Here is a 24,892-nt window from a genome sequence, read left to right as displayed (position 1 = left end):
TACTCGTAATGAAAGGTTCGAAAATATTAATCGACGCGTAGTGTTGTAGAAATAGAAACTAGAAGTATTCTAATAGAAAGATGTTTGTGTGAATAAAATCATCTCCAAAGTGCAATGGATGAAACAAAATTGGTTAGTGATTTTGGGTGTGCTTCATCGATATTGAATATTTCACAAGCACCGAAAAATGAAACGATGTTCAAATTTAGCTGCCGTATACTTCACGGTGTCTGTGAAACTGGTGGAAGAATAACATTACAAAAAATAGTATCGTTGAAACAATCACTAAGCGAAAGCATAGATACTCCTTTTTTATATCTTTCGTACTAATCTTGAAAGATTCATAAACATATTTTTTACATTTTGATTATCATTTTTTTATGCAAAAGATATGCAAGAATGGGGATAGATAACTGCCCTTTTTATTGATTGTGATGTTTCGATGAAGTATTTTCTATGCCTGAATATTAGAGTAAGTCACGGTTGTATGAAAAAAAATGCTCCAAGCTACTTTCTGGGTACTATTAGGATCCTAGAACAGCTGTGCAAATCCTTAACTCGATCGGAGAAACTATATTTTTGTGCCCGCGGTTTAAAGTTTACAGAGTTTAGTCTTACAAAATAATTCCTCTAGGAGTCACCCATTGCCTTCTAAAAATGAACGTATGTGTGGTTTTCATAGGAAATTTATCTCGAAGACCGTAAAACTATCCGACGCTCGTGAAAAAGGTTATTAAGCAAAAAATCGATTGATGATCTGACGATTGATGAAAATTTCAATTTTCATAGCTTCACTGCTGCTGACGGTCGAATTGTAAACAATTTTTTGACTTTCTCCTATTGTTTACAAAATTAGCTTCATTATGTCCCTCAAAACTCTTATGAAGTGACCAAATAGCTCGGATACTTAATTTGGACTAGATAAAAGAATGTCAAAAAAAATCCATGTAACTGGACAACCAATAGCAGTGGTGCTAGAAAAACGCTTTTAATCCACCTAACAGTGTGATGAGACATTTCTTATAACTCTTATCACTCTCTTCGGATATTATATCGTTTTAGAACATTTAGAACTGGATGCTTCGCGATGTTTTTGATAACACATACTACATGGGATAGTGGCAGGACTCAGAGAATCGCTCAAATCAGCATAGGACAACATTAGTGCTAGAAATCTCAAACCAAATCAATGGGGAAGCGAAAAAATAGCCAATAAAATAGACATTCAAACGAATTATTGCTAATGCTCTGTTAATAAAATATCTAAATTCCTCAATCAATGCATTGTGGTGGGAAAACTGAATTTTCGTAAAGGGGTTATGTATATTTTACTGAGCCCGAAAAAATCGATTTTTTTAATCGATTTGAAGTTTATACTTTACTCAAATTTCCAACGCGACTGAGAACTAAGAAATCAACGCTTTTTCTTGAAAAGGGCGATACTAGCAGTGACACCATTCAAAGAAAATAAACAGTGAATATTTCCAGACTCCTATTTAAGAACTATTGTGCTTTTTACATCCTAGATTGCATGATTCAGTGATCGAAACCCAAAACTTCATGAAGTATTTGAAATTATTAAATTAAAATTTGTGTTTGCTATTGAAATTGACAAAATAATGGTATCGCCCCTATGGCGATTGTTTACTTTTTCGGTCCCACCTATCAACATTGAAGTATCGCCCTTACGTTTTTTTACAATACCAATTTTACAATTGGTGGGGGTTTGGTGAAAATCGATCTTACTGTCCAAACGGCATCATTCCGAAACCGTAATTTTTGAAGTTTTAAAATTATGCAGAATTAATTTTTCAGAAAATAGTAACACAGTTCGTGTCTTTAGCGAATTTGTTGAGACTTTATTGTAGTCATGAATATTAACCTGAGAAAATTCACCATAAATACTTCTTGGACGATATACCGTCAAAATTATTTTGTCAAATGATGCGCTGTTTAATGTTTGTAAAATTCATCGAAGATACTAAACCTCCGAAATTGGCGGTTTCAAAATGATGCTATCTTGACCTTTAATTACTGTTTTTGAACATTTGACCTATACATATAATTGGTTATACAACAAAAATCAAATGCTCATCAAAATCGATCAGAACCTGCTAGAGTCGAATGGAAATCGTTATTTTTCATAAATTTCTCTCTACATTCGGAAAGTGTGATCCTCGTTATTAATCATATTACGTTTTCGTCTCAACTCGACGCATTCCCAAAATAAAAACCTGTTTTAATCCACCTAGTGGTGCAATTGTGCTTGTCTCATTTGTCCAGACTACGATTCCATGGCTGGTTATGTTCAATACAATGGTGGAAATGAATATTACATGTTCAGTACGATTTGCACATACATACAACGGATCGACAGCCACGATCTTGAGATACTATGTGGTACTGAAACATCGCTTGAAACCAGTGGCGGATCATGAAGAAAGATCCGGGAGGTCCAGGTCTTGCCGAAAATTTTCAACTTGTTAAGAAATTTTAAACCAGTTTTAATTTTAAAGTAGCAACCCCTCACTGCATACTCCCTCCGGGCCGGTATGATTGACGATTTTTGGAGTGATTGCATAACCTTTCTATATGAGAAAGGCAAAAATGTACCAAAGTCTAAAGAAGTCAATTTTTGTCAAACATCTCAATGTTTCATGCATCATTTGGTATCAAAAATACAAATTTGATTTTGAAAATTTTTCATTACAGTTTATATGGGAATTTGCTGTGTGATTGCACTCTTCAACTCGTAACTCCGGAACCGGAAGTCCAATCAATCAAAATTCAATAGCAGCCGATGGGAAGGTTGTACCTTTCATTTGAGACTAACTTTGTGCAAATCGATCCAGCCATCTCTGATTAACAGAGGTCATATTTTTTCCACATACACACATACACACACAGACATTTTCCAATCTCGACGAATTCAGTCGATTGGCATATGACACTCGGCCCTCCGGGTCGGGATTAGATTGACGAATTTTAGAGTGAATGAGAAAGGCAAAAACATTTTTAGCATTTTGTTGAAAGTTATGCATTTTTTGGTGAGCAGTTCTATGTTTCATAAACATTAAATCAATTTTAACTTCGCTTCCTATTAAATAAAGACCCTTATTACAGTACATTTCTACAAAAACGAGCTCAATTTGAAAATAAATCTGAGGATTATTTTCTATTGGAGTGTTTTCAGGCAGGAATTTGATATGGATGCTATTAGACAACTGTGATATCAAGACCAATAGATCAGATACATATCAGGACCTCATTACGACAATTTATCAAAAGTTCTCATGATGTTTACAACAACAGGTTATCAATCTACAGATCAGATAATTGTTATTGTAATATCGAATTAAATCAGTCTGCATCAATAAATTTTCAACTTCAATCCAATATTTTTTTTAGGTGTGGTGGGGGGGGGGAGTTGTATGGTGTTAAACCCCAAAACCTTCTCTTGGCTACGCCGTTGCTTGGAGTTATTTATTTCGCTTTTCATTTTCCGATATGTTTCAGATCGATCCTATGGTTATAAGTTAGAAAAATTACAGTCAGAAGGTTCGCACAAATGAACATTTTTGCACTGATAAGTTATCAAGTTCCTTCCAGACAACTTGGAAGTGTTCGGTGATTATTTCTAGCGGTTGTAGATAGTAAAATGAAATACAAAATTCGTTTTATCGAAATAATATTTGGCATATTGATATGGATTATTACTGTATTGAACAATAAATAGGCGACAAAGAGTAATCAACAAACAACAAGCCATAACTTTTGAAGTATTCAAAATAGATATTTAAAGTCTTCAGTAAAGTTATTAGCAAAAGTAAGAGCTGCAAATTTGCTGAAGACATCATTTCGATATAATCACTTCCAAGAAAATATCTCACTCATAGGGGGATTAATCAGCAAAAGCACAATTCCAAAAGAAAGGGCATATTGCCTCCATCAAATTCTCCAAAGATACTATTGACCTAAAATAAGCCGTTTTGGTGTTAATAATAGAATACATGTTTTTGGTCATATTTCTGGCAATGGGAAATGATAAAAAACTTTCGTCCGCATTTAATGTTAAATATCTCTTTTGATAATAGTCCGATTTCAACAAGCTATAGCTTGTTCGAAAGGCCATTTTTACGCATTCAAACATTCATAACTTGGAGACTAAACATCAGAATCAAAAACAAATTAATAGCGTTCTTACTGTTTGATAGTTCTTTCATTTAAAATTTGTTTTGGATAAGATCGGTTCAGCCATTGCTGAGAGACACGAATGAGAGTTTGTCCGTTACATACACACACAGACACACACACACACAGACATTGTCCCAAATCGTCGAGCTGAGTCGATTGGTATATAAGACTCGGCCCTCCGGGCCTCGGTAAAAATCTTGAAAGTTTGAGCGAATTCTATTCATTTCTTTTATAAGAAATGTAAAAATGAATATTTTAGCAATCGTAAGAATATCAATCGGTTTCTGCTTAATAACTATTTTCATAAGCGTTTCGGAGTTTCTGAGTCATTGGTTTTTTGTTAGATTTCCTACGAAAACCCACATATCGATTTATGTTTAGGACGCAGTAAGCGACTGATGGAGGAATTATTTTGTAAAAGTCGATTTTCCCATACAAAATCACATGTAAACTTTAAATCGTGGACGCAAATATATAGTTTCAGCGACCGAGCTAAACATTTGAACTGTGGTTCTAGGACCTAAATGGTACCCAAAAAGTTGCTCGGAGCAGGAATCTAATTTTGTAACACCCATTGAATGTACAATCAGTGGTGCAAATTTTCATTTTCAAATGCAAACTTTCAGTTCAATCAAACCCAACCATGATTCAAACTCAAAGCCTCCCTCAATCATTCACTTTCAATTTGGCGGGATTTTCATAACTGAATCGTAAGTCTTCATTTCAAATTGATGCTTTTTCATTCACCAACCAAAGCTGTCATCTGCTCTGTAGAGGCCAGTTTAGGTTAAATGTCAACATGTTTTGCGTTTTCAAGCTTACATGGACAGTAAGAACTATGTTCAGAGTAGTTTTGCTTGAAAAACCTAGTCAATACCCCAGTAAAGAGATATTCACAGGGTCAATGAAATTGAAAATGAATGGAAAATGATTGAGCAGGTCGCCTGTTTGAATGAATAATGGAAACGAACAACTGCGAGTTGAACATAGTAGGGCATGATTTGAGATTTTTTCCTCCTTCAAGTTCAAAACAAACTGTTGAAAATTTGCAGCTCTGTGTACAATACCTGGCCCTATTATTATACTTAAACTACGAAACAGTATTATCAATTTATATTCGTTCATTTTTTTACATTTTAACGACATTCAATTAGCTAGAGATTACTGGGTAGGGAAAGTTATGAAAATTAGAATGAAAAGACAGACCAGCTCAGTAGGTGTATGGAGGGGAAATCTTGAGCGTTTTTTCAAAACGTCATATCTGCAATGAGTTACACTCTTTGTTTACTTTCTCTTCTGTTAATAATTCGGTCATTTTAACATTTATCCCTCAACTCTTTGCATAATATGCTAGTTAAAAGCACCGTCTTTCGATCTGTACTGTAAAATAGGTGAAAAGTGTTACAGTGACGCTGTAAAAATCGAAAGAGAAAGTAAACAAAGAGAGTAACTCATTGCAGATATGACGTTTTGAAAAAACGCTCAAGAAATATGTTTCATGCTGTGGATATTGATCAACGTCTTCACACATACTCACCAGGTAACTCATTCGACAACGGGAACAGGGTGAAACGGGTCCATCGACTAACGTTTTCGTCAGAGGAGAAGGAATGCCAATTCACAGATCCTAAAACAAGACTAATGATCGAACTTTCAATGAAACCAATGAAAGCAAGAGGGATTTGTTCAAAAGGGTTAAAATGGGCTCACTTGGGCTCAATCTAAAGCGTCATATCGCAAATTTCGTAGAACATGCAATTTCATTAGGCATACTGGGTTTCTGGGTGGGTTTTGTCTGTGACGTCACTATATACTTGCGATTTGATTATGCGGAAAGCTGCGACGGGTACCCGGAGCTGATGGTGGCTGGATTCTAGAGGTTGGACGACGGTGGCGAGATTCGAAAGGCTAGACGATGGTGACTGAATTCTGGAGGTTGAAAATAAAGGCTGCGATGGACAGTGGGTTTCGCTGACGGTACAATTGGGCGAACGCCGATCGACCCTGCGATCTTATTCTCATCAGTCAATGAGAGCCTTTTTCCTGGGCCGTAGCGGGTTATTCCGAGCTATATGGTTGTGTTACTTCCTATAGCTTTCTGTCCACAATGGCGATTCTAAGAATGGGTAATTTCGTGGCTTCGCTTTCTCCTTGTAAAGTTTGCAGTATAGTGCAAATGGCGGCCGGTTACGCTTCAAAATGGCCGACGATGACCTTTAGCTGAGAAATAGAAGAATTTTTTTTTACAATGGAGAAGACCTTTACGTCCTAGCCCAGTACACGTGCTATTGGTAGGGTCCAAGCTACCGCACGGGGTGCACTGGGGGCGTGTCGGGCTCGAATGGTGACGCTGCCATTAATACCGACTAAACTCCATTGGGCTCCGCCATCGTTCCTCCCAGGAACTACCTCTCGGTACTACATCTGGGGGCATGGCTGTACCTAATGTACTCATTCACTCTCACTCACGCGTTCATACGTCCTGTATGAGGCTTACTTGGGTGCTCTCTCTATCGCACCTGGATTCACTCTCAAACACTCCACATGAGGCTGACTTGTGTGCTCACCTTACTCATTCCTTGCTAGGCTTACTTTTGTGCTCGCCCATACCATGTGAGGCTGACTTGGGTGCTCACCTTTTTCATTCCTTGCTAGACTTACTTTTGTGCTAGCCTCTACCATACTATCCGCTGGGGACCTAACCAGCGTGATTAGTATAAGTGACGCTTCCCATTATTTTAGCAATTTCAGTACTAATTTTCAATTTTTACAATGATTAATTTACCTTTTTCTGTCGGGTATTTTTACACAAATGGCCCTAGACTATTGTGATCTGCGATGAAACGTTAGCCTTCCAATAACCTTTAATTAATCGCTATACTTCTTATATAGATTTTTTACGCCTTTCCACACAACAATTTGTTCTTCTGCATCAGATTCAACTAACTGTCTGGTACTTCGATTTGCTTACTTTAGATCCAAAAAGAAAACACACATTTTAACACTTAATACAAACTGCACATTTTTTCTGACTACATAATAGAATGCACCGGCTTGCACTAGAAAAGAAAGACTCGATCACTCTATGGCCAAGCTATTTTTGCTCTTGCATGATCGGGATCGGGCCTGATCTCCTATTCTATACGAACTTTGACAGATCTCTTTGTGGAATTGGCAACCCTTCTGCAGGCTGCACCGTTCGTGGTTGATTTGTTGCGCGACACATTTCGCTCTAACCGTTGCGACCGGTTCCTTAACATGTATATCCCGAGCAAACGTAAAGCCCATAATACTCCCATACTCATGGGGTTGGGCATGGGTGTTTGAAATGGGTTCAGCCCACGAAAACACTATCGTCATGGTCCGGTATGTCCCATAGAAAAACCATACGTTGGTATATTTATGGGTTATTGAGACTATTTTATGGTGTTTTAATGGTTGTGAAAGTGGGCACGGACCATGTTCATGGTATCTTGAAGGGGCTGTGTGGTGTTTGAACCCATGAGTATTTGCTCGGGATGTGAGTGATCCTGCGTAAGTGACCCCTTCGTCCCAGACGAAACGTCAGACTTGGCGGGATATCACTCACGCAGCTTGACAACATAATACCCAGGGTATGATTAGATTTCCTACGAAAACCCACATATCGATTTATGTTTAGGACGCAATAAGCGACTGATGGAGGAATTATTTTGTAAAAGTCGATTTTCCCATACAAAATCACATGTAAACTTTAAATCGTGGACGCAAATATATAGTTTCAGCGACCGAGCTAAAAATTTGAACTGTGGTTCTAGGACCTAAATGGTACCCAAAAAGTTGCTCGGAGCAGGAATCTAATTTTGTAACACCCATTGAATGTACAATACCTGGCCCTATTATTATACTTAAACTACGAAACAGTATTATCAATTTATATTCGTTCATTTTTTTACATTTTAGCGACATTCAATTACTGGGTAGGGAAAGTTATGAAAATTAGAATGAAAAGACAGACTAGCTCAGTGGGTGTATGGAGGGGAAATATGTTTCATGCTGTGGATATTAATCAACGTCTTCACACATACTCACCAGGTAACTCATTCGACAACGGGAACAGGGTGAAACGGGTCCATCGACTAACGTTTTCGTCAGAGGAGAAGGAATGCCAATTCACAGATCCTAAAACAAGACTAATGATCGAACTTTCAATGAAACCATCGAAGGATGAGGCCTACAACTCTTTTTCGAGTACTGTTAGCGAAAGCAAGAGGGATTTGTTCATAAGGGTTAAAATGGGCTCAATCTAAAGCGTCATATCGCAAATTTCGTAAAACATGCAATTTTATTAGGCATACTGGGTTTCTGGGTGGGTTTTGTCTGTGACGTCACTATATACTTGCGATTTGATTATGCGGAAAGCTGCAACGAGTACCCGGAGCTGATGGTGGCTGGATTCTGAAGGTTGAACGACGGTGGCGAGATTCGGAAAGCTGGACGATGGTGATTGAATTCTGGAGGTTGGAAATAAAGGCTGCGATGGACAGTGGGTTTCGCTGACGGTACAATTGGGCGAACGCCGATCGACCCTGCGATCTTATTCTCATCAGTCAATGAGAGCCATTTTCCTGGGCCGTAGCGGGTTATTCCAAGCTATATGGTTGTGTTACTTCCTATAGCTTTCTGTCCACAATGGCGATTCTAAGAATGGATAATTTCGTGGCTTCGCTTTCTCCTCGTAAAGTTTGCAGTATAGTGCAAATGGCGGCCGGTTACGCTTCAAAATGGCCGACGATGACCTTTAGCTGAGAAATAGAAGAATTTTATTTTTTAACATTGGAGAAGACCTTTACGTCCTAGCCCAGTGCACGTGCTATTGGTAGGGTCCAAGCTACCGCACGGGGTGCACTGGGGGCGTGTCGGGCTCGAATGGTGACGCTGCTATTAGTACCGACTAAACTCCATTGGGCTCCGCCATCGTTCCTCCCAGGAACTACCTCTCGGTATTACTTCTGGGGGGATGGCTGTACTTAATGTACTCATTCACTCTCACTCACGCGTTCATACGTCCTGTATGAGGCTTACTTGGGTGCTCTCTCTATCGCACCTGGATTCACTCTCAAACACTCCACATGAGGCTGACTTGTGTGCTCACCTTTTTCGTTCCTTGCGAGGCTGACTTGTGTGCTCACCTTACTCATTCCTTGCTAGGCTTACTTTTGTGCTCACCTCACCCATACCATGTGAGGCTGACTTGGGTGCTCACCTTTTTCATTCCTTGCTAGACTTACTTTTGTGCTAGCCTCTACCATACCATCCGCTGGGGACCTAACCAGCGTGATTAGTATAAGTGACGCTTCCCATTATTTTAGCAATTTCAGTACTCATTTCCAATTTTTACAATGATTAATTTACCTTTTTCTGTCGGGTATTTTTACACAAATGGCCCTAGACTATTGTGATCTGCAATGGAACGTTAACCTTCCAATAAGCTTTAATTAATCGCTATGCTTCTTATATACATTTTTTACGCCTTACCACACAACAATTTGTTCTTCTGCATCAGATCTAACTAACTGTCTGGTACTTCGATTTGCTTACTTTAGAGCCAAAAAGAAAACACACTTTTTAACACTTAATACAAACTGCACATTTTTTCTGACTACATAATAGAATGCACCGGCTTGCACTCGAAAAGAAAGACTCGATCACTCTATGGCCAAGCTATTTTTGCCCTTGCATGATCGAGATCGGGCCTGATCTCGTATTCTATACGAACTTTGACAAATCTCTTTGTGGAATTGGCAGCCCTTCCGCAGGCTGCACCGTTCGTGGTTGATTTGTTGCGCGACACATTTCGCTCCAACCGTTGCGACCGGTTCCTTAACATGTATATCCCGAGCAAACGTAAAGTCCATAATACCCCCATACTCATGGGGTTGGGCATGGGTGTTTGAAATGGGTTCAGCATACGAAAACACCATGGTCATGGTCCGGTATGTCCCATAGAAAAACCATACGTTGGTATATTTATGGGTTATTGAGACTATTTCATGGTGTTTTAATGGTTGTGAAAGTGGGCACGGACCATGTCCATGGTATCTTGAAGGGGCTGTGTGGTGTTTGAACCCATGAGTATTTGCTCGGGATGTGAGTGATCCTGCGTAAGTGACCCCTCCGTCCCAGACGAAACGTCAGACTTGGCGGGATATCACTCACGCAGCTTGACAACATAATACCCAGCGTCTGCCTAAGGATCGGGGAACTCTTAGAGCCGGTCGAGGGAATCGTTTTATATTGGCAGAGCCAACAATGTTATCTTTGTAACCAACGGTTACACATAGTCGAATTAAAAAAGGGAAAAAGATATATTCGTTCATTTATTGAATTATTTATCATCAGAATTTCTATTTTTGCTCATGATCATATTTTAGGTAGTTTTTTAAAGATTTTACATGTTCAAAAATAGATGGCAGCAGTGTAGAGCACACGAAAACATAAAACAATGCAATAAAAACACATTGCTTCGTAATTAAACAATAATTAAGCTTCAAATTTGTTTGAAAAGGGTCGTTGTTGACGTTTCGACACTTCTTGATGAAATTGTGTGAAATGTTTGATTTGTGATAAAAATCAGTTTTTAAGATAATGCGATATGTCGGTAACGAAATATTTAATAAAACTGTTTGTTTTGCTAGGACTGTTCTAACTTGAACATTGCTCGTTTTAACTAAATGTGCTAAGTAATGAACATGTATTTTGGTGAAAATGGCGTTCATGCATTTTTAACAACCACGCTTAGTGTCTAACCAAAAATATTTCTTTATGCTCCCGGTGGCAAAGAAGAAACATTGATTGAATACTTGTCTTCATTCGAGAAAAAATGAAATTGCACTTGCGATCGCTTCATCTGAAATAGCACCAACGTTGTCTAGCCTAAAATAGTCTCTAAATAGTGCGCAGGCTGGAAAACTTGCTCTGCAGTTTGAGAGCGTCCATAATTTTAACCTCAACGTTGTGAGTCCTATTGAAAACGAAGTCTTACAATAAATAATATGAAAACGTTTCAAATCAAATATTGTCTCTAGATTGTTAAAAAAATGATGAGATCAAATCTATCATGTAAAAGTTAAAAAATATGAAAGCTCCAGGTTATGATAGAATTTTCAATATTCTCCTTATAAACCTTCCCGAAAACCATAAGCTATTTGGTCAAAATATTCAACAACTCTTTTGAACTGGCATACTATCCTGAAAGATGGAAAAATGTTGGTTATTCATATTCTGAAACCAGATAAAAATCCAGCAAAAGCATCTAGCTATCGACCAATTAGTTTACGCTGTTCTATTAGAAAATTATTTGAAAAAATCATCCTAACTAGAATGATGTCACATATGAGCATTCAATTTTTCTTCCCGAGTAGTTTGGATTTCGGATTGGAGTGTAACTAACATGATGAAGGCAAATATCTCAGAGGGCTATTCAATTGGATTTGCACTGCAAGACATCGAAAAAAGCTTTCGACAGTGTTTGGCACAAAAGATTAATTACCAAAACGTGGGATTTGAATTTTCCAATTTACATAATAAAGATAATCAAAAATTAATTTTATCAGAATTGTAAATCTAATAAGCTACCCGTTAAAGCAGACGTCCCCCAAGGGTCAAGCGTCGCACCAATCCTATATAATCTGTTTACCCCTGATCTTCCAAATCTATCCGCAGGCTGTAAAAAGTCACTTTTCTGTTATGATACTAGCATTCTCTGTCACAGGTAGGAATCTTCGGATTATATGTGGTCGACCGCAACGAAGCTTGAATATTTTCAATGATTACCTGAAAAAATGGAAAAATTTCAACTAATGCGGTAAAAACACAATTGGTTGTGTTTCAGCGTAAGCTATGAGCTGGTCAGGTCAAGTTAACCCTTTCATGTCCAACTTTTTTCTGGTGCATGTAGGGTTTCAAAACCATATTTCCTTGAAAGCGGTGGGATCAAGAAACACGAATAGTCTTTTTCAGGAAGATAAATGTTTCCCTCGCTGTGCTAGAAGTTGCTCAATTTTTACTTTTCAATGCTCCATAAAATTCTCCTAGAATATTTACAATAGTCCAATTGCGTGGAAAACGTGGCCAAAGACAATATAAATTGATGAGTTTTATCAGTTTTCAATAATACTCCAACATTTTTTTTTAATAGCCCGCCTCTTACCCCCACACCAAAAAGCTCACAAACGGAGCCCCCTGGTAGTGGACACATCAGTTCTCAGCATTCAAAAAAAAAGGGTCAGCACAACAAAACAAAGTTACGAATCGCGGAAACGCTGAGAACAAAAAAAAAACAATACGAGACCGACAAAACACAAAATTTGACAAGAAGCTACGGCGAGTACCCAGCGGAAAAGAATCCTTTTAAGGGTCCCATCGTAGCTTTGCAGGAAGCTTATAATAATTTAAATTTATTTATTACTTATTGCTAGAAAAAATGCATTTATCAATTGTTTTTATTAAAAATTTTTTTAACCAATTATAACTAAAGGAATAAGCTCGATTGGTGGTAAACGAAGTTTATATTAAAAATTCTCCTATTTTATTTTTTAAAATTAGTTTCAATTTTGCTTGGAAACGAGTGCGACATGTTATTTGCTTTAAATCAGTAGGAAGCTGGTTGAATAACTTAGGTCCGATGAAAGAAGTGCGTCTTTGACCAAGGTTCGTGGATACTCTGGAGTATAATAAATGATTGGCTTGTCTAGTGCTGTGAGCTCGAATGCCTGTTGTAAATTCTAGATTATTATGAGCAATAGTATTATGCAAAGCATTGTGGATGTATATTATTGTTTGGTAGTTAGTCAACCCAAGCAAAGGTAAAATGTTATGGGCATTATTATTGTATAACAAACTGGTAGGGTACATAATTGGTTTTTTTATAAATAATTTTAAGACATCTGTTTTGAAGCGTTTGTAGCTTTTTCAGATTCGAGATACTGGCACGGCCCCACACAGATACAAGGTAGTTCAGCAATGAGTGGATGTGCGCATAATAAAATTGTAGAAGTACATGCTGGGGAACAAAAGAGCATACTTTACGCATAGTCCCACATAACGATGCAACTTTTCTCTCTATAGATGTTATATGCTCAATCCAGGAGAGTGTGGGGTCTAAGTGAAGTCCTAAATATTTGAAGCAGTTAGTTTCCTGAATTACAGACTGTCCCATTCTTGGGTCTGGATGCACGCCTATAGCTCTTCTAGATGAACGAAACAGCATATATTTAGTTTTTGATAGGTTCAAGGAAAGAAGGTTTTCGTTGAAATACGTCGTTAGAATTTTTAAATCCGATTCAATATCGCGTACAATATCCAGGCAGTTGTTGTTCGGGTAGAACAACGCTGTGTCATCAGCGAAAAGACGAGGAGTCCCTTCTAACCCGAGTCTACCTAGGTCATTGATATACAATAAAAATAACAGTGGCCCAATATTACTGCCTTGGGGCACTCCTATTTCTATTGGTCTATAAGAGCTACACGAGCAAACAAAACAATATAATCAAATAGAAAATAACATGTATAAAAAAATGCAATGCGCTACGCCGGGCTAGAACCAAATGACTCCAAATTTGGCAAAGTTGTTTGTTCCTCCCAATGGAACCAAAAAAGGTTTGTATTGGTGTGATTCGGTTGAGTTTAGGTTTTTACGCACATTTTTTCCACACAGTGGTGTAGCCAGAAATTTGGTTTGAGGTGGGGAGGGGTTTGATGAAAATTATTTTTCTAAAATGCTTAAATTGAATGTAAGTTTGATAAATTATTGAAAGTTCAGGAACAAAATTAGTCTAACAGATGACTTTTATAATTTTTTTTATAATATATCAATGAAGTCAAAGAATGCAAATATAAAGTGTACTTTTAAAGTGGAATAAATATTCGAAAACTTTTCTAACAGTCAAGATCGCATAATTTGAAAATCACCAACTTTGGAGGTTTGACAACCTTGAAGAAGCTCCCCAACATAAAAAATGCATCTTTTGATATAATAGTTTTGGTGAAAATATCTCTTGGAAGAAATTATGGAGAGGAACTCTTCAAAAATAGTAAGAGATTTAGTGTCTTCAGCAAAGTTGTTGATGATGTCATTTTAAACAACTTTATTGAAAATATTTACATAAATGCAGTGCATCGAGATGTGAAACTATATTTTATAAGTTTTCTTAAAGCCTGTTTTTCTCTGATAAAACTTTATTTGGTTGAATAGAAAGTGAATTATATTGTTTATACACAGCAAAAGAGATTTATCAATTGCGATAATATCAGCATAACTTGTTTTAAAGGTTTTCTTTCACGCATTGTGTAATATATTTCAATATTCTGAATACACGAAGTATGCAAGCCTTCAACAAATTTAATTGTATCCCTGTTATTTGGTCTTCAACTTTTTTTTTATAAATGTTGATTATAGTTTTATTCATTTTTTTTCATTTTGATTAAAGACGCTTTAACCTTAGGCTCTTTTGGCTCTTTCTTTCAGGTTAGAAAAATTTCTAGCCTGATGTACGGGAGTGGGGAATCGAACCCTGATGAGCTGCTTACAAGGCCATCGATTGACTAACGATGCTATACCTGCTTCACTCAACAAAGTTGTTCGAATAGCATTTTCGAAAACTTTGCTGAAGACATTAAAACTCGAACTAAATTTGTTTAAAGTGTGAATTCTTTATAATTACATATCAGAGGATTAACCTACAAAATTACTTTATTGGAAGAGGTGCTGCTTTGCGTCGTAATATGCTTCAAATTTTTACTGTGACGGTTTACGTTTACTATAACTTTTGATTTGTTTTTAACGGCTTTGTCAGTCTTTAAATAATAAGTAGAACGTATTTTATTTTTTTGTTTGACGTTTCGTTGCTGTTTGGCACGTTCTTCAGGGAAAACTGAATTTAATGTCGTTATTAGTCTAATGTTTCTAATATTACCTGTTTTTGTATTTGAGGATTTGAACTAGAGCTTGTGCGACAACCCCTGGCTGCTACTCCGTTATCGATCTGGAATCAGTAGATAATTATCAGGCATTGTAATTCTCTCTCACTCACGCGAGAAGAAGCTTATCCGATGTCCAACTTTTCCGAGATAAGTACGATTCAGACGATACATCAGCTTCCGTCAACGTTAACGGAACGTCACCGTTCCGTCAGGATAAGTTTAATACTTTTCTCTTGTGCCCGTTCACACATGCCGTACGTCAAAACGTTCCGTGCCGTTGATGTTGTGTGTGAATGCCTCCATTTAACTGCATGTAACTTATCCTGACGGAACGGTGACGTTCCGTTGACGTTGACGGAAGCTGATGTATCGTCTGAATCGTACTATAAGATGAGTCGCAAAATTCTCCGTCTCCACAAATAGCGTAAGAATGATTTTCCGGATAAAATTTATTTGACTTTTTCCTTCTCACCGGAGAAGGTGATAAAATTTTAATTTCGTGTAAATCAATTAAAACTTCAAAAAATACACTTAACTACAAAGAAAAGCGGCAAAGAAGTATAATAGACTTGTTTTTTCGTGTTTTGGAATAACGGCAGCAAAGCAGCGAACGCAAAGAGGATACCGTGATAAACTCATTCACTCATTCTCCGGCTGTTTTATTTATCCGGAGAAATAACACGTTGTATTTATCCGGAGAAGTTGTGTGAGTGCCAATAGCTTTTCGTGTGAAAATGTAAGTTTTTATTGTCACAGTAGCAAACTATCCGGGCGCATTTACTCACATGAGCGATAAATGCAATGCCTGATAATTATGCTTGGGAGTAGCGAAACAGCTTTCAATGTGCAACTCCTGGTAATTCTGAAGTGTTTATTAATTAGTACCGGCGCCGGCCGGGCCTGAACGTAGATCGCGGAAGCAAAGGGGAAGTATGTTAGTTCGATACTTGCTTTTGCTAAAGTCCTTTTACATTACTCCACACTCCATAAGTATCACGAGAGGAGAATATTTGTGTGTAAATATAGGGAGTTCGATCTTTCTTCGTTACGAAACCAAATACCTACACCAGAGAGGTGACTCCACTATCTGGACTAGATATCGACCCATCAACTCATGGGACCGGGGACCAACTGCTTTACTTCCCTTCCGAAGGAAGACCACAGATTTGTTCATCTCAGAAAAATCTCAACGACCTCGGCTGGGATTGAACCCAGACCAACTGAGCTGGGTGGCAGTCACGCTTACCACTCAACCACCGGCGCGGTTCTCTAATATTACTTGTTTTGCACTTTCAAAATAGTTCGTTCTTTGTCTTTGAGTGTCGATGAATATCGATAAGTTTGACGTTGTGTTTTGCCTAATCTTCAATTAAACTAAACATCCAAATTTTTCGAAAGTCCTCATGATAGTTCCCGAAAGTCCGATTTTCCGAAAGTCCTCATGATAGTTCCTAATTGGCGATTTTACGTTGAAACCGCTCATAGATAGCGCTGAAAGCAAAGTGTCGCTGATTTGATTCTGTTCTGTCATAGTGCATATATTTTCTGTAAACATTGGTCAAAATATAACTTTTAAACACCAATTCATCGATCAATTTGTTGATAATTGTTTATGAAAATGAAGCAAAACCATCATTTTATAAGATGATGAGTAAACATCTTGCGAAAAGGGTGTAAACATAGTTGTTTCCAATATTATTCGCAGGGCTATATGTGTGCTGTTCCGGAATGTAATTTATTCAGCAGCCGGCGCAACATCATTTCCCGTTCCTCCTAAGTTAAGCTAAACCTTCATGAGATGGTGTAAATTCATGAAACTCTCCAGATCACGCGAGGAAAGAATATATCCTGCTTATAGAAAAGTGTCAGCTTTGTATCATACACAGCCGATCCTTCTCTCTGATAGTCTTCACTGAATCTCGTACGTAGTCCAAAATATGAAGGAGTTTGACATTGGTACTGATTGGGTCTCGGTTTCGAGTTGGAACTTTATTTATGGAACGATTTTTTATGACCACAATAATACCCCGAATACATTTCGAAGAAATGTATGAGCCAAATAGTTGCAAATGGCTGTAATTTCAGAATAGTTGCAAATAAAACTAAATTTCTTACTCATTTTATTCATATTTTGGCAGTGCTAAGCTTATTCCGAGAAGAAAATGAAGTTTTTGTTGTGAGCGGGTGAAAAAAGCAACCTGTATCACTTTGCCAGTTCATGAGCTGAACCATAGGTGTCGCATGACAAATTTTAGTTTTGCCGCAAATCGCCAATAGGTTCTCAATGAAGTAATCAGGCAATATACTTCCAAAATTATTATTGTACAATATTTATGTAAATTAGTCGGCATCAATTAATTTGTTTTTTTTTTTTCAACCCAATTAATTTTGGTTTGGGGGGAGGGGGTTTAACCCCCTGGCTACGCCACTATTTCCCCACACTATTATACATAAGAGGGCTTGCGGCGAAATTGAAAATTTGAACATTTATAGATTAAGAGCCTTCCATTTCACTTTTAAGAGCCATATTTGCATATTTTAGGCAAAAAAAAACGATTTTTAAAAATTCTTTGATTGTGTAACCCATTAAACAAACTTAATAATTACGATGTGAATATTATAAAGTACATAAATATTTTTAATCGACGTATTTATAACCTTCGCTCAATAACGTAGTTTTTTCGTGGCTTGCGGCGAACGTGAATCATTCAACTGAAAAATAGGAAGCTAAAACAAATGTTAATTTTAAGCTTTCATTAGTGATTTAACGAAGTTTTTTGAAAAAAAAATGGTTCAATACTGATGACGATGAGAGTTCAGCGTAAAAAATAAAACACTTTCTTTGTGAATTTTTTTTAGAATTTTGCGTGAAGCAAATTTATAAAAAAAAATTTACATTATAGTGTATCATTTCAGTAAAATGCTGTAATTTTTCTGTGCAAAAATATCGACAAACAACTCGATGACGAACCTTTCCAAAACTACCTAACCGATTTCTTCTTGAGTAAAAAAAACCCCTGATTGAAACTCATCGTAGGCGTTAGCCATTTTTTCCATAGAATGTGTATGCAAAGTTTGGAAGAAATCGGTTAGGTAGTTTTGGAATGGTAGGTAACACCGAAAATCATGTATTTCCAGAGATGTTATACAAAAAGCTTCGTCATCGAGTTGTTTGTCGATATTTTGCATAGAAAAATTACAGCATGTTATTGAAATGATATACTATAATGTACGAAATTATTGATAAATTTTCTTCACGCAAAGTTCTAAAAAAGTTCACAAAGAAAGTGTTTTTTTTTCACGTTGAATCCTTTACTTTCCCCTTAAAGGGCATTTTTTTCGCTATACTTTGGATTTGATGTGACTTTCGAAATTTCTCGCAATGATGGTGCCCCATGCTAATTTGATCAATATAATATCCGAAAAGGAAGTTCTAAGAGTTATACGAAACTAGCCATCGTGCGTCAACATCAGAGGAAAACACAATTTGTTCTGAAGCGTCATCTGGCGGGCCGAGAATCCCCAACCAATAGCACACAAACACGCTCCATAACAAATACCTACTATGCAGGGCCGTCGAGAGCCGCGTCGGGCCCCCAAGGCTTGTATTACTGCCGGGCCTTTTTAAATCTAAGCCCTCTAGTTAAGCATGAGTTAGTACCTCTTCAGCCATGAGAAACTCGTGAGTTCGTGGTTTCTATTATTCTCCGGTTGGCTCATTTTGACACATCATCCACAGATAGCGGGCCAGACAGGTGAATTTCGACAGCTTCTTATGCCGTAGTATCCAAATCGGGTAAAATTGACATAGTTTTTCAATTTGCGAGTACTCGGGTGTACATAACGATTAACGACGTAATTAAAGGTGCACGGTGCGAATTCGTGTATTCGTACCTCATTTATGTCATCGCCTATATATATACAGAGGTACTGATTTCATGTCGCCACAACCAACGATATATTTCGTTCCGCGACAAACGCTTGTACTGGATTGATGGTCTGGAACATAATCAGCACGCTATGTCTAACATGGTGAAACTGTAGGGTGTAAACATTGGTCAGCTTTAGCTCAGTTTGTACTTTTATCAATAGATCTTAAGGGGTGCGTCTGGTGTAGTGGGCAAAAAAATCGACTCCTTTTTTATCGGCTTAATTGTTAGTATTGAACCTCTAGAATAGTCTCCTAATCCTTCTAGTATTTGCTGTAATGCACGCATATTTAAATCTATCGGCAACAATTTTCGAAAAACTGACAGCGATAAAAATACAGTGTAAACAATACACTCTAAACTACTTCTACCCAAACTTTCAAGAAAAAATACCCAATGAGTTATTTTCTACAGCGTTTTTTCCGTGACGCAAATTTATGTAAGGCACCCGTTATATGGCGAAACACCTTTTTCAAAATGGCGAACACTAATCAACGAATCTACTTGATTTTTTTATGAGAATGCACAATATGTGTAGCTTTTCAGAAAACTGAATAAAAAAAAATTCTTCCTATTATTTTGAAGAAAAGTGTGCGAATTATGAGATTTTTCGGTTTTCATGAATCCATTTTCCACAACTCGAGCTTTTTTCTATTTTTTTGGTTCATCGAGTAACTACAAGTCTAAGCTTTATAAATCTTATTAAATATCCTGTGCCAGACAATTTTATCAAGAGTTATCGTGTTCGCACTTGACGTGTAAATGACGTGACGTGTGCCATGGTGTTCAGTAAAACAAAAGCAATAGTTGCTATGATTATTCAACTACACTTTGTTGACAGTTTTTGAGTTGTCAAAAGTGTGCCTCATTCTGCCACACATTGTGGTAACGAGTGTAATGATCGTGTATTACTGTGAATCGTAATCTTATATCGTGTTATCGTAGATGATACAATGTGTATGGCACATTCTTCTAAGCGACTCACCCCTTGTGCTGAACTGAACTGATTTGATTTGTTTATTTCGCACATTATAATTAGGTTCTTATAGACTTCACCCACATGTTTGGTGAGGCCCAAGATCTATCTATCTCAACACAATGCATTTTTGGGGGAAAATTCCTAGAACGTGCTATAAAAATACAAAAAAAAAACATACTATCCGGTTAATTAAGGTCAGTCTACCTTCTCATCATGCCCAGAGTAGCAGCTAAAAATCGTTCCGCTATAAATACACGGCAAAAACAACTCCTGATTGGTTGATTCTGACTTTTTCCACCGTACGCAATGTTACTGCAGGGATAGCGAAATGATGTTTGGTAGTGTTACTATATTGATAGGAAAAGATTGTTATTAATTTTAACAAATAAAATTATTATCGTTAAAAAGTAAAAATGACTAAATTGAACTGAAATTTTGCAGCAAAGTGAAAAGGGTATTAGTCATGCATTTACCGTATACGTGGTCGATTAACTTTAACAAAAATAAAACAGAAACCACACTATAATCTGAAATTATTCAGAAAATGACTTTATCAAACCTTACTACCCCATGACATGGAAAAACGGTGCCTTTCGTCAATATAGTGGATTCAAGATTCAATATATTGCCGGAATAAAATAAATTAACAAGACTCTAATTTCATTTATAAAAATAGCAACACTGTTCGGAAGATTTCGGCAGGGTGAAAATGTGCGAAAAGAAGAATGCCGAGGGAAAAATAAGAAGCCGATTGTCACGTCTAGTCTTAGGTTTCACGGAACAACATGCCGCACACGAACGAAAGCTGTCACGTTAACAACATCATCCTTGTACATATAGGAAATGGCTCCACAGAGATGCGCTTACATGAATTATTTCCACACACCCCTGGCATCGTGATTAAGAGATTTATGTAAAGAGACGGAGAAGTGGCTTCCATAACAGCTGAATCTTCGCATTTTTCCGGGTGTTCCTGACGTTTTTTTGTGATGAAAATGCTTCCGTATAAACCAACTCCTTCATACGAAACCATTTTATGCGGATCAACCGAAAAGTGGGATTTATCAGACAACACCGGTTATGCACCCATAGTAATTTCCTATGCGCGAATTCTGCAAAAAGACACTGAACAAAGGAAAACATTGTGTATTTGCAGGTAAAAAAGCCCGCCTACTATAACTGTAAACAGCACACCGTTATCTTATGCCAAACAAAAAACGGCTACAAACCAATATCTACGGATCTGAAAGGAACAAATATTCACTCAACAACAATTGCGCCTAGTGTCTCCAAGCTAACAACCGGCACCACCAGCAAAGAAGCGAACGTGGAAGAGGACGGATGCGTTTGTCCGTGCGCTCGCATTACTTTTTGACGCTGTATTGCTTTCTTCGAAAATAATTTGAATTGACTTCTCAACGTTTTGTAGTGTATTCCGTCGATTCAAGCAATAAAACTCGTTTTTTAACTTGTACACAATGTAGACATCTTCTTTAAGAACGTTTGTTTTAACAAATGTCAACTATCAAATAAAGTTTTCATTTTTACGCTTTCATCGTATAACAATTTAATAAGGTGAGCGATTACAACGAAATTACTATTACTATTTTTTGCTCTGCTATGAATACTGGACGTGTTCGCTCATCTTCTGGGTAAAAGCGCGGGCCCCCAACTACGACCCGGGCCCCAGGGCAATTGCCCTGGCTGACCCCCCCCCCCCTCTCATCGGGCCTGCTACTCTCATCGGGCCTGTATAAATTTTTACAGCAATCGGTTACGCCGTTTGAGAGTCCATGAATCATATACATACAAACATTGACTTTCATATATAAAGATTTGTTTTATTTATGTTCTTAGAAAAAATGAAAATGCTCTCAGAAAAAATGAAAATTGCATCTGACGTAAACAACGTAGCGATATATTTTTTTGTCTGATAATAGAGTTTTACATGTTATGTATGTAAAATTAAATATTGTGACTTATTGTGATGCAAAACTCAGACTGAATGGCCCAGAAAAAGCCGAACAACTCACATTTTTATATGTCATTAAATGTGAATTTATGTGAATTGGGACGCTTCTTTTATGTGCATCTGGCAAGACGTAAAGTTACAAGATTTTTTTTTTGCTGTGCACTCATTAGGTTCTGTATAACATATGGGAAGCAGCTTCTTCTGTACGGAAACCAACATTTTCTTCATGTCATGTTTTTCGATGGGCCTTAGTTCCGATGCGTTAGGGGAGTCATGCCCTTGCGTACGAAAGTGACCCTGTTGGCTTCGCCCCACTTCAGGACAACATTTGAATAGTGGCACGAAGCTAGATCTGGCCAGAAGATCGTAGGGCCACCGTGTCTCTTCAACAGTGGAAGCAGACGCTTCTGTAGACACTCCTTGAGGTAGATCTCACCGTTTACAGTCCTGGTAGTCACGAAAGGCGCACTCCGTTTGGAACAGTAACCCCAGAAGCTGCCGGAAGTCCATCTTGACGTAAGCTTCATCATCCATGATGAGACAATGAGGTTTCGTCTGGAATCTGGGTGTACAATTCCCGGGCCTGTGACTTTCCCACCGTATTTCGCCGTTCATCACGATCTGGAGCTCTCTGCCCTTTGTACGTATGCAGTCCCTCCCGATCCTTGGCTTACTGAACGAAAGACTTGAACAGATTCAACTTTTTGGCAACGTCCCTGACCGAAGCATTGGGATTCCGCTTAAACGCTTTCACTACATGCTTGTGATCCTGATCACTACCAAACACTGAGCATCGAACGGAAGGAGAAATGCGGTCAGAATGAATGTTCTATTATAAGATAACATCCATTCTGGCCGCGTTTCTGCATCCTTTCGATGCTCAGTGTTTGATAGTAACGTTTAATCACACAACTCACCGCCCTAGTAACAATTGAGCTTTAATGGCGCACTTCAAGTCACTTTTGAAACTTATGTCTTTTTTCATTGAAAAACACCGGGGCAGTGGATTGCACTGGTTTTGCACTTTCTAGCAGAAGTAGGAATGAAACACGTCTAGTGGCCTGCTCTTCTGCTAGAAAATGCAACACCGGTGCAATCCACCGACCCGGGTTTTTTCAATGAAAAAGCCCATTAGAATGCACTAGTGTGCTATAAAACTTAAATTGTTACTTGGGCGTTAACTGCACGATTCTGAGTTGTTTTTCGTTGTTCCGATGAGAGAGTTGAGGATTTTGCAGGTGCTTGCGCAAAATCCATTCGCGACGTTGTTTTTCGAGTGATGCCAGTATTTACAATTTTCGAAAATCTGGCAGCGATAAAAATACAGTGTAAACAATACACTCTAAACTACTTCTACTAAAATTTTCAAGAGAAAATACTCAATGGGTTATTTTCTACAGCGTATTTTCCGTGATGCAATTTGATGTGGGACACCCTTTAGGTGTGTTAAATCGGGTTTTTATTCAAATCAAATGGTCGTGATACTAAGGATACTGAATGTACAGATACACAAAATTAAAAAAAACATGTGATGATACTTTTTACAGAATATTGATTTTTTTAAACAAAGGCATAGTAGATTTCTCAATAACCACTATCTGTTTTCAGTTAAAAATCATCCTACTAAGCTTGCTGTGCAAAACCACCCTTGGGGCACCATTCACCTTCCCGGACAGCTCCCGCACCGAAAGCAACCGAAGCCGCGAAGCAACCCCCTCACGGCAGAGTGAATTCGAAGGTCGCAGTATTCGCGGCGGCTACGGCCCGCAGAAATTTTCCGACTACAGCCGGTACAATGTTTACGAGCACGAATACGATGACTTTCGAAGATCAACGACCACCGTCGGTCCGTTTCTCACAACAACCAGGCAGTCGTACAACAATCGCCAACCAAACGCGTACTATAATCGATTACCGCCACCGAAAAACGATGAACCCATCGAGGTGGAAGCGGAAGATGATTATAGTGATGAGAACGTAGAGGATGTACCGGATCCAGTGACATCGAAGCCAGGCACTGCGTCTGCAGCAGACTACAGTAGTTCCGGCTATGGCAGTAGGCCGAGCACGTTCAACAATTTATTCTTCAATGCGAACGACAAGTTCTTCGGACTGGGGAATCTTTTCGGAGAAGATCGACGCAAACACAAATTTAAGTTTAAACGACGGAAACCTGGCCAACCGTGCATTCCTTATGATCTCTTCAATAAATTAAGGTTGACTGGCCGCGATGCATACGGGAATCGAATCGACCCGAAAACGTTATACCCTCCCTTGAACTTGGTACTGGCCGATGTGAACTATTATTCCCCGTCGAACAATTACAACGGTCAGGGAGGATCTCACGATACAGGTACAGGTGGCGGTGCAATTTTCAATAACAACTTCTACGATGCCGTCGGTGGTTATCCGTGTACGAGTGCGAATTTCGGACATAAACCTCATAAGCCGCATAAACCGCACGGTGGTGGACCACTCGGTTTCTTCGGTCAGGGTGGACTCTTCGATTGGGCCCCATCGGCTGATGCTGTTCAGAGTGATACGGGAGAAGGAGGAACAGGAGGCGGAGGATCGTCCAACCGACCGACGGTTGTGTTCAATCTGAACGATGCCATTGACACAGTGGTAAGTTGTATTGGGACGAAGGTAGGATTAGGGGAATATTTCATAGTTTTTTGTTGCTTTTAGGCCACTAACTGGAAACCTGGAGAAAGCTTTCAGAACATGATGAAAGTGATCGCTGAGTTCATCACGTCGGTGGCCGGCGGCGTGCCGGCTGCTGCTGGAGAAGTAGTTGGGGATACGGTCGACACAGTGAGGAAGGTTAACAGTGAGTTTGTCAGTTTGTTTACGTGA

At 38.3% G+C, this 24,892-nt stretch overlaps 1 protein-coding gene across 1 annotated transcript; it reads left to right on the top strand.

Annotated features, from left to right (window-relative positions):
• LOC131680655 (uncharacterized) lies at positions 1-24,892 on the top strand. The gene is made up of 3 exons (XM_058961368.1): positions 1-132; positions 23,645-24,661; positions 24,725-24,892. Exons 1-3 carry the CDS (start codon positions 115-117, stop codon positions 24,890-24,892), a joined length of 1,203 nt encoding a protein of 400 aa, XP_058817351.1. The 5' UTR covers positions 1-114.

Source organism: Topomyia yanbarensis, chromosome 2 (genome assembly GCF_030247195.1).
Source record: "Topomyia yanbarensis strain Yona2022 chromosome 2, ASM3024719v1, whole genome shotgun sequence".
NCBI lineage: Eukaryota > Metazoa > Arthropoda > Insecta > Diptera > Culicidae > Topomyia > Topomyia yanbarensis.
Note: the sequence above shows the minus strand (reverse complement) of the source record. Positions and strands in the feature narration are given on the sequence as shown.

Coding starts and splice junctions, on each gene's coding strand:
- LOC131680655 (XM_058961368.1), top strand. Junction 24,662..24,724: donor ACGATGCCATTGACACAGTG/GTAAGTTGTATT, acceptor TGTTGCTTTTAG/GCCACTAACTGGAAACCTGG.